Source organism: Somniosus microcephalus, chromosome 7 (genome assembly GCF_052327205.1).
Source record: "Somniosus microcephalus isolate GS21.2 chromosome 7, FLI_Smic_1.0, whole genome shotgun sequence".
NCBI lineage: Eukaryota > Metazoa > Chordata > Chondrichthyes > Squaliformes > Somniosidae > Somniosus > Somniosus microcephalus.
In genome coordinates this window covers 70,154,196-70,167,493 of record NC_140993.1, presented here as the reverse complement: position 1 = coordinate 70,167,493, position 13,298 = coordinate 70,154,196, and the positions used below count along the sequence as shown (strand labels likewise).

The 13,298-nt window shown below is 39.5% G+C and overlaps 1 protein-coding gene across 1 annotated transcript; it reads left to right on the top strand.

Annotated features, from left to right (window-relative positions):
* Window positions 1-1,371: 1,371 nt before the first annotated feature.
* On the top strand, window positions 1,372-9,276 carry LOC147114703 (transmembrane emp24 domain-containing protein 7). The gene is made up of 3 exons (XM_085992563.1): window positions 1,372-1,795; window positions 4,632-4,877; window positions 7,142-9,276. The coding sequence occupies exons 1-3, from the start codon at window positions 1,643-1,645 to the stop codon at window positions 7,376-7,378; spliced, it is 636 nt and encodes a 211-aa protein (XP_085848689.1). The 5' UTR covers window positions 1,372-1,642; the 3' UTR covers window positions 7,379-9,276.
* The last annotated feature ends 4,022 nt before the right edge of the window (window positions 9,277-13,298 follow it).

The window sequence follows — 13,298 nt, the reverse complement described above, 5'->3', positions numbered from 1 at the left end:
CTACCCTATCAGTTCCCCTTAATATCTTGAAAACTTTGATCAAATCACTCAACCGTCTAAATTCCAGGGAATACAACCCCAGTTTGTGTAATCTCTCTTCGTAATTTAACCCTTAGAGTCCAGGTATCATTCTGGTAAATCTACGCTGCAGTCCCTCCAAGGCCAATATATCCTTCCTAAGGTGTGGTGCCCAGAACTGCTCACAGTACTCCAGGTGTGGTCTAACTGGGGTTTTGTATAGCTGCAGCATAACTTCTACCCCCTTGTCTTCTAGTCCCCTAGATAGAAAGGCCAGCATCCCATTAGTCTTTTTGATTATTTTCTGTACCTGTCCATGACATTTTAACGGTCTATGTACATGGACCCCTAAGTTTCTTTGGATCTCCACTGTTTTTAGCTTTTTACCATTTAGAAAGTATTCTGATCTATCCTTTTTAGGCTCAAAGTGGATGGCATCACACTTGTCTATATTGAAATCCATTTGCCACAGTTTTGCCCATTCACAATCTATTAATATTGCTTTGTAATGTTATGCTTCCATCTACACTGCTTACAATGTCACCTAACTTTGTGTCATCGGTATACTTGGATATGTGGCTCTCTATCCCATTATCTAAGTCGTTAATAAATACGGTGAATAGTTGGATCAACAGAAACCTAGATTTCTCAATTTAAAAAATAAAATGACAAACATTTCCCGTGGCTCAATGGTAGCACTCTCACCTGTGAATTGAGATGGTTGTGAGTTCAAATCCCACTTGAGACTTGAGCACAAAATCTAGGCTGGCACTGCAGTGTAGCACTGTTCCTCTTTTTAAAAGGACCAAATAAATTAAACAAATAAACTGTAATTAAACCTCTAAAACTTTAAATAAACCTTAGCAAATCAAATTAAAATTTGGTTGTCCCAGTGTAGCACTGTTGGGAGATGCTGTCTAGCTGAGATGTTAAATTGAGGCCCTGTTGGCCCCATCAGGTAGTTGTAAAAGATCCCATGGCACTATTTTGAAGAACAGCAGGGGAGCTTCTCCCTGGTGTCCTGTCCAATATCTATCCCTCAACCAACATTACTAAAACAAATGATCTGGTCATTATCACATGATTGTTTGTGGGACCTTGCTCTGTTCAAATTGGTTGCTGTTATTTGCTGCACTACAACACTTCAAAAATACTTCATTGGCTGTAAAGCACTTTGGGATAACCTGAGGTCCTGAAAGGTGCTATATAAATGCAAGTTCTTTCTTTTCTTTATTTCAAACCCTCTTAAACCTACTGAGCTATGTTTATTTTTCCAAGTGCCAAACATTCAAAATGAACCTTTTTTCAGATCAGAGCGGTGTCACTACCAGTCACTCTATTTCCACCCTGCCCCCGCCTTGGTCTGTTGCCTGCTGGGTATCCAGCAGAACTGCGCAGGTGCGGCGTTTCTTTTGGGCGAGAGGTGAGAGGTCGCACATCCGGGTAGAGCCGTGCTGCCACGTCTGGTTCCTGTACCCTTAACATCTGGGAGCTGGAGCGCTTCGAGCTGTAACGGCCGGTTAAAATTCAAATCTATTTCCAGAGAAACTCCGTCCCGCGCTCCCGGTCCCCGGTCCCCGGTCCCCCAGCTCCGAGCGCACAGGGAAGCCCAGCCCGAGCCGGTATGTGGGCCAGGCTGTTGCTGAAGCTGCTGTGGGCCCAACTCCTGTTGCCGCTGGTCCGCGGCTCCGAGCTCACCTTCGAGTTACCCGACAACGCCAAGCAGTGTTTCTACGAGGACATCGTGCAGGGCACCAAGTGCACGCTCGAGTTCCAGGTGAGGCCCGGCGGGGAGATGGAGGGAACGGATAGAAAGAGAGGGATGGGGGATGGGAGGGAGGGAGCAGGGGGGGGTGTAATGGGGGGTGAGAGAGGGAGGTGTGATAATTTTGAATACGGTATAAGTAATTTGAGACATGGCATATGTAGCATTCTCTGGGATTACAAGTCCAATCAAGGGCTTGGCATTCAATTTCTCCTCGTACACAGTATTCTTTGTACTAGTGACGGTTGAATGTTAGGCATTTATATTATGCCAGTTCCTTTCTCCCACTGTTACCTGCCCCTTTCGTTAGATTAGTACAGGTAGTATGGGATGTGGAGCTTGTCCGTCCTTTACGGAACTGAAGAGAAGCTACTGTACAAGTGGGATGGGTAAATTGTACATTGCTTAAGATGCATTAAATATAGTGTACTGATGATGCTTCTAACTATTGTGTTATCGGTACAAGTTGAATCAAATTAAATAGTTTCTGATCTCCATAGAACATAATTCTGGAAGACACTCTTGGACAAAAGTTAGATTGTTAATCTACAGAAAATCATGAAATTAGGGAGTCAGGTTTCTATCGGAACAAGAAGCATTTGTTTGAGATGGGGCACTTCAATGAAGTATTAAACTGTTAGCCTGTCTTCCCTTTCATATACTGTACTGAGTTGACATGACCCACTGCTTCCAGCATTTTGTTTCAGATTTCCAACTTTTTTTCATCTCTAAATATGAACCATTCAGCAATGCTTATTGACTTTCACACCTGATTATCTCATTCTTTGCGAGGCAACGATTGATTGTTCTAAGATGACCGTCTGTTTCCTCAATATGGTGTGGTCAGTAATGTTTCTCTTGATGTAGGACGTGTAATATCGAACAATTGGAATTTTATTTTGATACGAGCCAGTTGAAGTGAACAGTTTTAAAAATCGCATTTTGAGCTGGTGTTCGTGATGACTTGGTGATGCTGTGCATAGTCTCAAAGTGAAGGGACGTGATTATAGTTGCATGCCATGGATTTCTTTCACACGTAACATTCTTTCCTCCAGAGCTGGAGAGGAGAGAGAGCCTAAAATGACCATTATTTAGTTAAGGCAGATCTTCTCAATACAGGTATTGCTATATGTTAAATTTCTAAAGGCTGAGAGTAAAGCACTAGATTGATCTCCATGCATATGATTTTTATATTGGGATAACATTGCATCTGAAAAATATTGGGGCAGTCTTGATCCAATTTGTAATAAGTGCAATGCGTCCATTGCTCAAACCTGCCATAATTCATCATAATTGTCAGTCACACTCGGTTCGTATCAATTGCGTGTATTTATGTATTGCACATTGATGTATTTGACTATGGGCCTGAATTTGCGGTCGGAGGCTTCCTCCGGGCGAATGCCTCCGAACTGCAAGAAAAGTACAAACCTACCTGATGGTCCAGGAGGTTCGTAGACTCGCACTCCTGGGCCTCTACATGTACACATCCCGGGGGCACACGCGATTCGCAAGCATCCGTGGGATCGTGTGGGCCAGGCCAACCAATGAAAAAGGGGATCCCCATTATGCTTATGGAGATTCCATTTACATACAGCATCCCCATAAGCTCAATGGGTATCTCCCAAAAAAAAACCACACATTGCACACAAGTTAAATAAAAATAAATAATTACATGTTCAAAATTAATTAAAATGCAATTAAATTAAACATTTAAAACAATATTTTAATTTTTTGAAAAATAAATGTAAATGTTTTATAGGGGCTAAAAATAACATAACTAATTTAAAAGTTTTATGTTTAATTTTTAAAAATTATTTTAACATTTATTTAAACACTTGCGCTGATAAAAGAAGGCCCTACGCCTGCTTTTACCAGGCATAAGAATTTCATGGGCAGTAGTTGGACAAATAGCCCAACTCTCTGCTAGCGAATGTCCATTTCCCGGGGATGCAGATGATCTGTCAAGCTGAAACTTGTCAAGTTCCGGGTTTTCGCGCATACGGAACCCCAGAACTTGTGGGGCACTTATGGCCGCGTATGCAGTCATAGGCCCTGGAAAATCCAGGCCATTGTTACCAAATATGAATGCAAGCTCCCTATGTTTTCAATGAGCCATGTGCAAGCGTGCACCATTTGTCAAATTATCAGTATAATGCACATCACAATGTATTATAACATGTATACAATGTGGCGTGCAAATAAAAGTTTAATTATGCTGTAGCTTATCACATCGTACAATTTAAAAATTCATGTTTAATTTCTGATACCAAGGTTAGATAATTTGTCTTGAAACCAATGTTTTGTGGACTTCCTTGTTCTCTTTATTACAAATAAATGTTTCTATTGAATGGGTCCCTAACCTCCTTTTCACTCACTTGCCTCTGGCTGAAATTTGCAGCAAATCATTGGGGAGGTCTGACGGTGCTATTTGTTAACTGTCCAGAAGGCGGTGTCTAATTGCCTTGCTCAAAAAAAATGTTTAACATCTCTTACAAACTGCTTTGCTTGATATCAAAAACTTGTTTGGATGTTTTTGGTATAGTGTTGACTGTGCACTAACCTGCTGTGATATATTGTGCTTTTCTTTTCAAAACATTACTTACTATACATTTGCTGTGTTTTCAGCTTGAAATTCTGAATGTCGAAATGCAACCAAAGGTTTAAAGTATTATAGCATCCTGATTTAACTGAAATTGTGTTCTGGTAATGAGATCTATGTGTTGGTGAAAACTTTTCTTTGTAGTGCTTTAGCTGAAAATTTTATGCACTTTGTATTGACTTTTGTTTATTTTTACACTATTATGAATTTTGTACATCTAAATTGTTTAAACCCTTATGTGTTTAACAGGTCATTACCGGTGGTCATTATGATGTAGACTGTCGGTTGGAAGATGCTGATGGCGCAGTTTTGTACAAGGAGATGAAGAAACAGTACGACAGTTTCACCTTCACAGCTGCAAAAAATGGAACTTATAAGTTCTGTTTTAGCAACGAATTTTCCACCTTCACACACAAAACGGTGTATTTCGATTTCCAGGTTGGGGACGACCCTCCTTTGTTTCCCAATGAAAACAGAGTCTCAGCACTGACTCAGGTACGAAGTACTAAAGCATAGCATTTATGCAAATTTTTAATAGATTCCTTTTCAGGTTGCATGCAGAGTAATAGTCTTAAAGATTTAGCAATATATTTTATGCTTTCAAAAATACTGCCAAATTCAACTGTATATTTGTCATGAAAAATTTTGATGTGGCAAACAATCTCGTACAACAAAACGTGAATGGTGTGATTTGTTAATGCAGACAAAATAATACACTTCTACAAAATCAAAATACTGCAGATGCTGGAAATACGAAATAAAACAGAAAATGCTGGAAATACTCAGCAGGTCAGGCAGCATCTGTGGAGAGAGAAACAGAGTTAACGTTTCAGGTCGATGACCTTTTATCAGAACTGGAAAAAGTTAAGAGATATAACAGGTTTCAAGCAAGTACAGAGGCAGGGAAAGGGGGATGTTACATCTCTAACTTTTTCCAATTCTGATGAAAGGTCATCGACCTGAAACATTAGCTCTGTTTCTTTCTCCACAGATGCTACCTGACCTGCTGAGTATTTCCAGCATTTTCTGTTTAACAAGACAGTGATGTGTATTATTTATGTGATTTCACATGCACTGTTATGTAATGAACTGTGCTGATTTAGGTTTGCTCAAACCATTTGGAAATCTTATGAGTAATTCTAACCCCCCTAAAACGGGTGGGTTTGGGTCGGATGGGAAGTTAAAACGTTGGAAGTCTGAAACAGGAACCCAACCGCCCACTTCCCGTTTTAATGGAGGCAGAGTGAGATGTGGGAGACCAATCCATTCTCAGAAGGTGGGTTGGTCCTTGAAACCTTTTTAAAGAAGCTGTGAGCCTCCATTTTAAGTGTTTCTGTTTTTAACCCATGCTGGCTGGGTTTCTCGGACCTTGGAAAAACTGGCAGGTAAAAGGAGGCAAGGATGGATCCATCGGGCTTAACAGCACTGCCTGTGGGCCAAGAGCAGCAGGAGTGTTTCCTCCAGGCCCAACAAGCTTACCTGTAAACAACCCCCCTTCCCCAGTGGTCCCAACCTCCCCTCCCTACGGTCCCCGGCCCCCAATTTCCCCTTCTTCCCCCCCCTGCCCGATCACCCCCTGTCCCATAAAACACGCAAGCCATGGAGTTACAACTCCACGCTGTTCGGACCATGACTCCTTTGTCCCACCCCAGTAAATATCGAGGCCCTTGTGTCCTTTTGTAGTTTCAAAATACAACTGCTTTAGAGCATTTGCAATTGAATTGTATATACCTCCAGTGAGCATGTAATCCTTTAGACATGTTTATTTTGCAATATTCTCAAAGATCAGTGTTGTTTCCAGTAGTAAATAGGTTCTTGGGTTATAAAAAATACATTACATTTTTGCCTTATTCTCTCAAGCATCTTAAAAGCATTTCTCAGACAATTAATGACTTTGTATACGATGACTGTAATGTAGGCAAACCGTAGTCATTAAGTTTTTAAAAAGTTAATCTTGCATGTTACTATACAGTTGCCATCAGATAGCCCAGTGGAATTGCACTGCAATGTGTACCAGTGATAGCATGTGACTGATCTAACATGCTATCACCCTAAAACTACTTGCAGACGTCAGCTGAATGGAATAGGAATTTACTGCTGGCAGAACTTTAGGAACAGATTGCCTGCCATAGTTTCAGCAAATACTATGTGGTTATAGAATGGGAGGAGATGATTTTATTTAGAAAGATAATCACAAATTAGATGTTATGGATACTTATTTTCATTGACTTTTTTGGTCTACGATACACCTATAATTTAAATTGGACCTAAAATAAGGTTTTTAAAGCAATTCTTCCCACCCTGTTGACAAATACTTCTATTTGCACAGCTGTGCTTTGGTGTGGGACGGGACAAGGTGTGGCAAATCTCAAGTTCAATGGGAAATAGCTTTAGCAAATGATGCTGAGACAATCCTGTTTAAATTGTGGATATACTCAAAAGAATGGTGCATCTTTTGATTACGAATTGAGAATACATTGGAAAAAAACTCAATCTTAGTAGCCGTGTAAAAGGAATTTAATGGGCAAGAGGTTCAAGTTTAACTATGATTTGTGATGTTAACAAATATGGCAAAACTTTGTGCAATCTTTTTGCTACTAATTTATTTCTTGAGGTGAGTGACATTTTGGGCATGATTGATGCACTGTTCTTGGTGTACCTTTTATGGGCTTTTGGTGTCTATAAATGCAAGTTATTTTTCTTGGGAATTAAAATTCTCTATTTTGTTCACTATGCTTTCCTTTTTAAAAAAAAAATAGATGGAGTCAGCTTGTGTCACAATGCACGAAGCCATGAAGTCAGTCATTGATTATCAAACCCATTTCCGTCTAAGGGAAGCGCAAGGGCGAAGTCGTGCTGAGGACCTGAACTCGAGGGTCGCCTTTTGGTCCGTGGGAGAAGCTCTCATCTTGTTGGTTGTGAGTCTTGGCCAGGTGGTTCTCCTCAGGAGCTTCTTCTCAGACAAAAGAACCACTTCTACACGTGTTGGTTCATAACGAGTAGCCATGGCACACGAGGTCTAAGCAGTACCTAACAGTTTTCAGTTCAGTGACTTGTTTGTTTGAGGATTAGGTCCAGGAAAGCTGTTAAGATTAAAATCCTCATTGAACTGATTTTCTCATCACTTTGGATTATTCACCAGTGCAAATATTCAGATTAAAATGTTGTAATTTTGCTACAACTGGATGTCCCAACAGATATCTGCATCACAGGCTCTGTCCGCTAGGGGGCAAAGGCATTGGCAGTTAAATGATTCATAGCTCACACTTCTTTTTGAACATAGCAATAAGTGATGCATCTCATCCCTTGCAATCATATCAGTGAAAATATGATTCTCGGGGTGTTTTCAAGACATCCAAACTAATTTAAAGCCCAACCAGCCTCAGATCGCTGATCTTGTCTGTTAGGCATCCAGGTGTTTGAGACCTTAAACAAGCAGCAATCACACTGAATTGTCACTTCATTTGTTTTGATTGTTAAAGTGATGTAACAATAGAAATACTGTGACAATTCTTAAACATACTGTTCTTTGCATTGAGAAGCAATTTTTGTATCTTTTTCATTGGATGTGCACACATGACAGTATTTCAAAATAAATCTAGCCAGGTTACAGCCTGTAAATGTTTTACCTATTTTAAGATACCCCATAAATTTTCAAGGTTTTCTAATATAGTTATGTCTACGGTGGAACAGCCATTTTAAAAGGTTGATAACTTGGAAAAACATGATTTTCAAGGTAAGATATTGTTTTATAATAAACTTTCTGGTCTTCACTTTGGTTTTGTGAAAGCTTGTTTGTGTTGTGTACATGTTTCTTGTATGAAATTACCAAGTGTTGAGTAAATCAAACCAGTGAGGATTAAAAGAGGAATTTGGGATTATTGTATATGCCAGGGTGTAAATTTCTTTCTGCTTAGAAGTGTAAAGGAGATAACAGTAAATTGTCCATGGCATGTTTCACATTGGCTGAGCGGAACTGATAAAAAAAAATATATTTTATTTAGGGTCAAGCCTTTATAAGACTTGTTGGTTTCTTTAAAGAGAGGGCAGAAATCAAAATATTTTTAAAACTAATCAATGGATATTAAATATAAACAAATACATTAGCACGGTTTCACAAACTCTTCAAATTTCGGTGGCAGGTCAGTGATAAATGTTGTTGTTCCAATCGGAAAACAATGGGAGCTTTATTTTGTTTTTGTCTGGTCTTTTTTCTTTCTATTGATTGTGCTTAAGACTTGTAGGTTTTAATGCTGCCCAGGTATTGATTTGATTTTTTTCCTGTAATTTCCCTATATTTAATAGTAATGTGATTGCCCACTTAAAAAATAATAAAGGTTTGGCCTTACAGTTTTTCTTAGCACCCATGTCAGTTTGAGTGACTTGTACACCGATGGACATTTGTTGTATGCTATAAATCGTGCAAGCTGACTTCTCAACTATAAAACCTATTGTGGCAGTACATCTGCCAGAATTACAAGCCTGAGTAGTACTTCTAATAGAATAGTAACTGTTTAAAATGCGTACTTAGGATAAGTTCTTATGTTAAAAACTGTAGTTTGTTCCATTTAATTAAAAATGTTCATATTGCACTGTAAATTCTGAAGCAATGAGTGCTTAATTTTATTTTGTATGAATGAAAACACAGGATTTGTTACAAATGCATAAATTATTGAAATACAAGACATTGATTGTATCGATAAACATTGTGCATTTTGAATTTATATCATGTCTTGTCTTGTAGCTTAAACCACTAACCACATGGATCCTACTCACTATTCAGTTTCATTCAGTTTTCAGGCATCGAAATGTAAATCTGCTTTGGTAAGGTTATCAGTAAATGTAAGATACAAACTCTGTGAAATTGGACAATAAAAAAAATGATAAAATTGTGCATCTGACTCCAGTTCTGAAAAGTCTTGAATAAGCATAGAAGTGATGGATTTTACTGCAAACTGAGTATCTGCCGGAAGTGGGGAATTTCAACTCTGGGCAAGTGTATATGAAAAATCATAGGCATTGTGCTGGTGATTTTCTGTTTTATTAGTGGCAGGTAAGGTTCCTCACTGTCTTCATGCAATCAGATAATTACCATGCAAGTGTACATATAGTTATCAAAGTTGTCAGTTTAAAAATAAATTAAAATTCCCGACAACAACTTCATTTATATAGCACCTTTAACATGTAAAAAGTCATAAGACGTGTCACAGGATAGTTATCAAACAAAATTGAGCCACATGAGATTGGGACAGATGACAAAGCTTGGTCAAAAAGGTAGGTTTTACGGCACGTCTTAAAGGAGGAGAAAGAGGTGGAGAGGTTTAGGGCTTAGGCAGCTGAATGCATGGATGCCAATGGTGGAGTGATTAAAATGGGGGATGTACAAGAGGCCAGAATTGGAGGAGTGCAGAGATCTCGGAGGGTTGTAGGATCTGGAGGAAGTTACAGAGGTGGGAGAGGCGAGGCCATGGAGGGAATTGAAAACAAGAATGAGAATTTTGTAATTGAGGCATTGCTGGACTGGGAGCCAATGTAGGCTGAACAGGACTTGGTGCGAGTTAGAACACGGGCAGCCGAGTTTTGGATGAGCTCAAGTTTATGGAGGGTGGAAGATGGGAAACCGACCAGGAGAGCATTGAAAGAGTCAAGTCTAGCGGTAACAAAGGCATGGATGAGGGTTTCTGCAGCAGATGAGCGGAGGCAGGGGTGGAGTTGGTCAATGTTACGGAGGTGGAAGTAGGCGGACTTCTGTTTATATATGGATGGAGAGTAATGGAATACTGGACTCTAAAGTTGTTTGCTTGGAAAATACTGCATTGACATTGATACAGGCCATACCCCCAACTCAGGATCTTCCCTTGGTGGGGGAAGAATCAATATCCTGCAAAACATTCATTGTTTTAAACAGTCTGTTATCTTTAATTGCAATAACGTACTTGGAATGATACTCCGAACAATTTTCCGTAACAACTGTCCTTTTAAAATAAACACAATGCAGCATCTCTACCATGCAATGATAAGTCAGCAAAAAATAAATTACATCTATACAATTTTCTGTCAGCAACTTTTTGAATGAAGATAATACTACACGTACCCAGATTTGTTGGTACTGGAGTATTTTTTTAATTAGAAAAGAGAAGCAAATTTACAGTTTGTGACTTAGTGTACTACTGTCATTTCTTTCATAATGGTGCAATTGGTACTAGGACTGCTAAACTTCTGGTACATTTGATGTTGTCTTCTTGCCTTGCTGTTTTACTGACTAAACCTCTACTTAGTTTGATCAAGTATCAACATCAATGTGACATTCTCGTACAGTAAGTTGGAGAAGCCTTTGATGCTTTCAGAAGTGGAGTGCCTGTTTATAAGCTGTAGGCAAAAAGATTATTTCACTCAGTCTTATCTGTACATCAATATAGTAGATTGTCATACCTGGGAATTTGTTTTTCAGGATGGCCCTGATCATTTAAATTAATTGATGTACTTGTGTGGAGGGTTCCTTTGGGTAAAGGAAAATCTTTTAAATTCAATACATTTTATGATGTGCAACAACAAACATTATTCGCATCATACTTATTCACTGTGTCTTGTACGTACTTCTGGTTGAAAACTCAGTTCCTCGTGTGGAATTCAAGGTGGCTTTCCACTGTATTCAATTTAACATTATTTCAATAACTGCCAGATTTGCTTCATCAATTTATTTCCTTTCAAAACTGGCATGATTCTAGTAGAATTAAAAAGGGCTGCCTCTGTTTACTAGTCGGCTTTACGTTCTGCCCAAATAAGAAATATAAACATTTCAAACCGTGGCGCCCTTGTATACAATGTTCAGTATGTGAGGATGCAAAAGTCAAAATTGAACTATCAAACACCTGGAATATAATAGAAATCAATGGACCTTGGATCTGTCTTTCTGCTGAAAAGGTTTGTTCACTTTAGTGTCATTGCTTTCCTCACTGAATATTTGATTTTGCAGAAAAGATTTAATTTTAACATTTTGGATCAGATTTTGACTGGGCATCTTCGAGTAAGATAGAAACATCACTTCAGTGGTATTGGGAATTGGTTTTTCAACACTGCCACAGTTGCCTATATGCAAGTTATTCAGGAGGGTGGATGCTAGATGATTTTCTTCAAAGGTAGGTGGTGAATCGCCCTCCTTACTCGCTATTTGGTTGCTCAAGAGCCTTGGTGCAGTAGCCAGAGAGCAGATCTGTTTGCCAGCCCATAATGAAGGTATGATGCATGGTCTGGCTTGACATTAGAAATGGAAAATAAACCTCTTCACCCCTAAAATAGGCACATATTCACAGAATGATCTGTATGACCTCTGTTCATTGCTGATAGTCAGTAGCATTCAGCTGAATACGAACATAAGAAATAGGAGCAGGAATAGGCCACTTGGCCCCTTGAGCCTGCTCCGCCATTCAATAGGATCATGGCTGATCTTGAGCTCAAAACCACTTCCCCGCCTGCTCCCCATAACCCTTCACTCCCTTATCTTTCAAAAATCTGCCTATCCCCACCTTAAATGTATTTAAATACCCAGCCTCCACAGCTCTCGGGCAGAGAATTCCACAGATTTACGACCCTCAGAGAAGAAATTCCTCGTCTCCATTCTAAAACTGTGCCCCCGAGTTCTAGATTTCCCCACGAGGGGAAACATCCTCTCTGCATCTACCTTGTCGAGCCCCCCCCTCAGTATCTTTTATGTTTCAATAAGATGACCTCTCATTCTTCTAAATTCCAAAGAGTATAGGCCCAGCCTGCTCAACCTTTCCTCATAAGTCAACCCTCTCATCTCTGGAATTAACCTAGTGAATCGTCTCTGAACTGCCTCCAATGCAAGTATATCCTTCCTTAAATAAGGAGACCAAAACTGTATGCAGTACTCAAGGTGTGGTCTCACCAATACCTTGTACAGTTGTAGCAGGACTTCTGTTTTTATACTCCAACCTCCTTGAAATAAAGGGCAACATTCCATTTGCCTTTTTGATTACTTGCTGTACCTGCATGCTAACTTTGTGTGTTTCATGCACAAGGACCCCCAGGTCCCTTTTGAACTGTAGCATTTTGTAATCTCCCATTTATAAAAAAAAAAAAATTTGCTTTTTTATTTTCCCTGCCAAAGTGTATAACCTCGCACGTTCCCACATTAAACTCCCATCTGCCAAATGTTTGCCCACTCACTTAGCCTGTCAATATCCCTTTGCAGATTCCGAGTCCTCTGCACAACTTGCTTTCCCACCCATCTTTGTATCATCTGCAAACTTGGCTACATTACACTCTGTCCCTTCATCAAGTTATTAATGTAGATTGTAAATAGTTGAGGCAACATATAAACCAACTTCCCATAATCTAATACATTTAGATTGCAGATCCACTTCTATTTGAAGCAATTCTACATAGTGTTTCACCTCCTGGTACTCTAAATTTGTTTACAATTCAGGATGTCAAAGGAAAGCAATTACAGGTATGTCCACATTCCATAAGTAGGAGGAGCAAGTATGGTGGCCGGCTGCTGCTGTTCAGTGCAGGCCTCAAGGGCTGGAGGTAGCCTTGCACTTCTGGGTTTGGGGCTCATGCAATTTAGGATAATTGCAAAAAAAAAATGAAAGGGGTTACATAAAAACATCCTGTACATAGAGAGTGATTAGAATTTGGAATTCTCTGCCACAAACCATTGAAGCAGTGTGCAGAAATTATTTTAAAGGGGAATTAAATAGTTGCTTGAAAAAGAGGACTAAATGGGAGGTTGCTTGTGGAAAAATACACCAGTGCAGACTTGATGGGTCAAATTACTTTTTTTGTGCAGTAGCATTCTATGATTCTTTGTGCATTTTGTGACTAGAACCTTTCCTGGAAGGAGCAGATGAAGGTCTGCAATGGTGAAGGCCATGCAGAAACACATTGTGG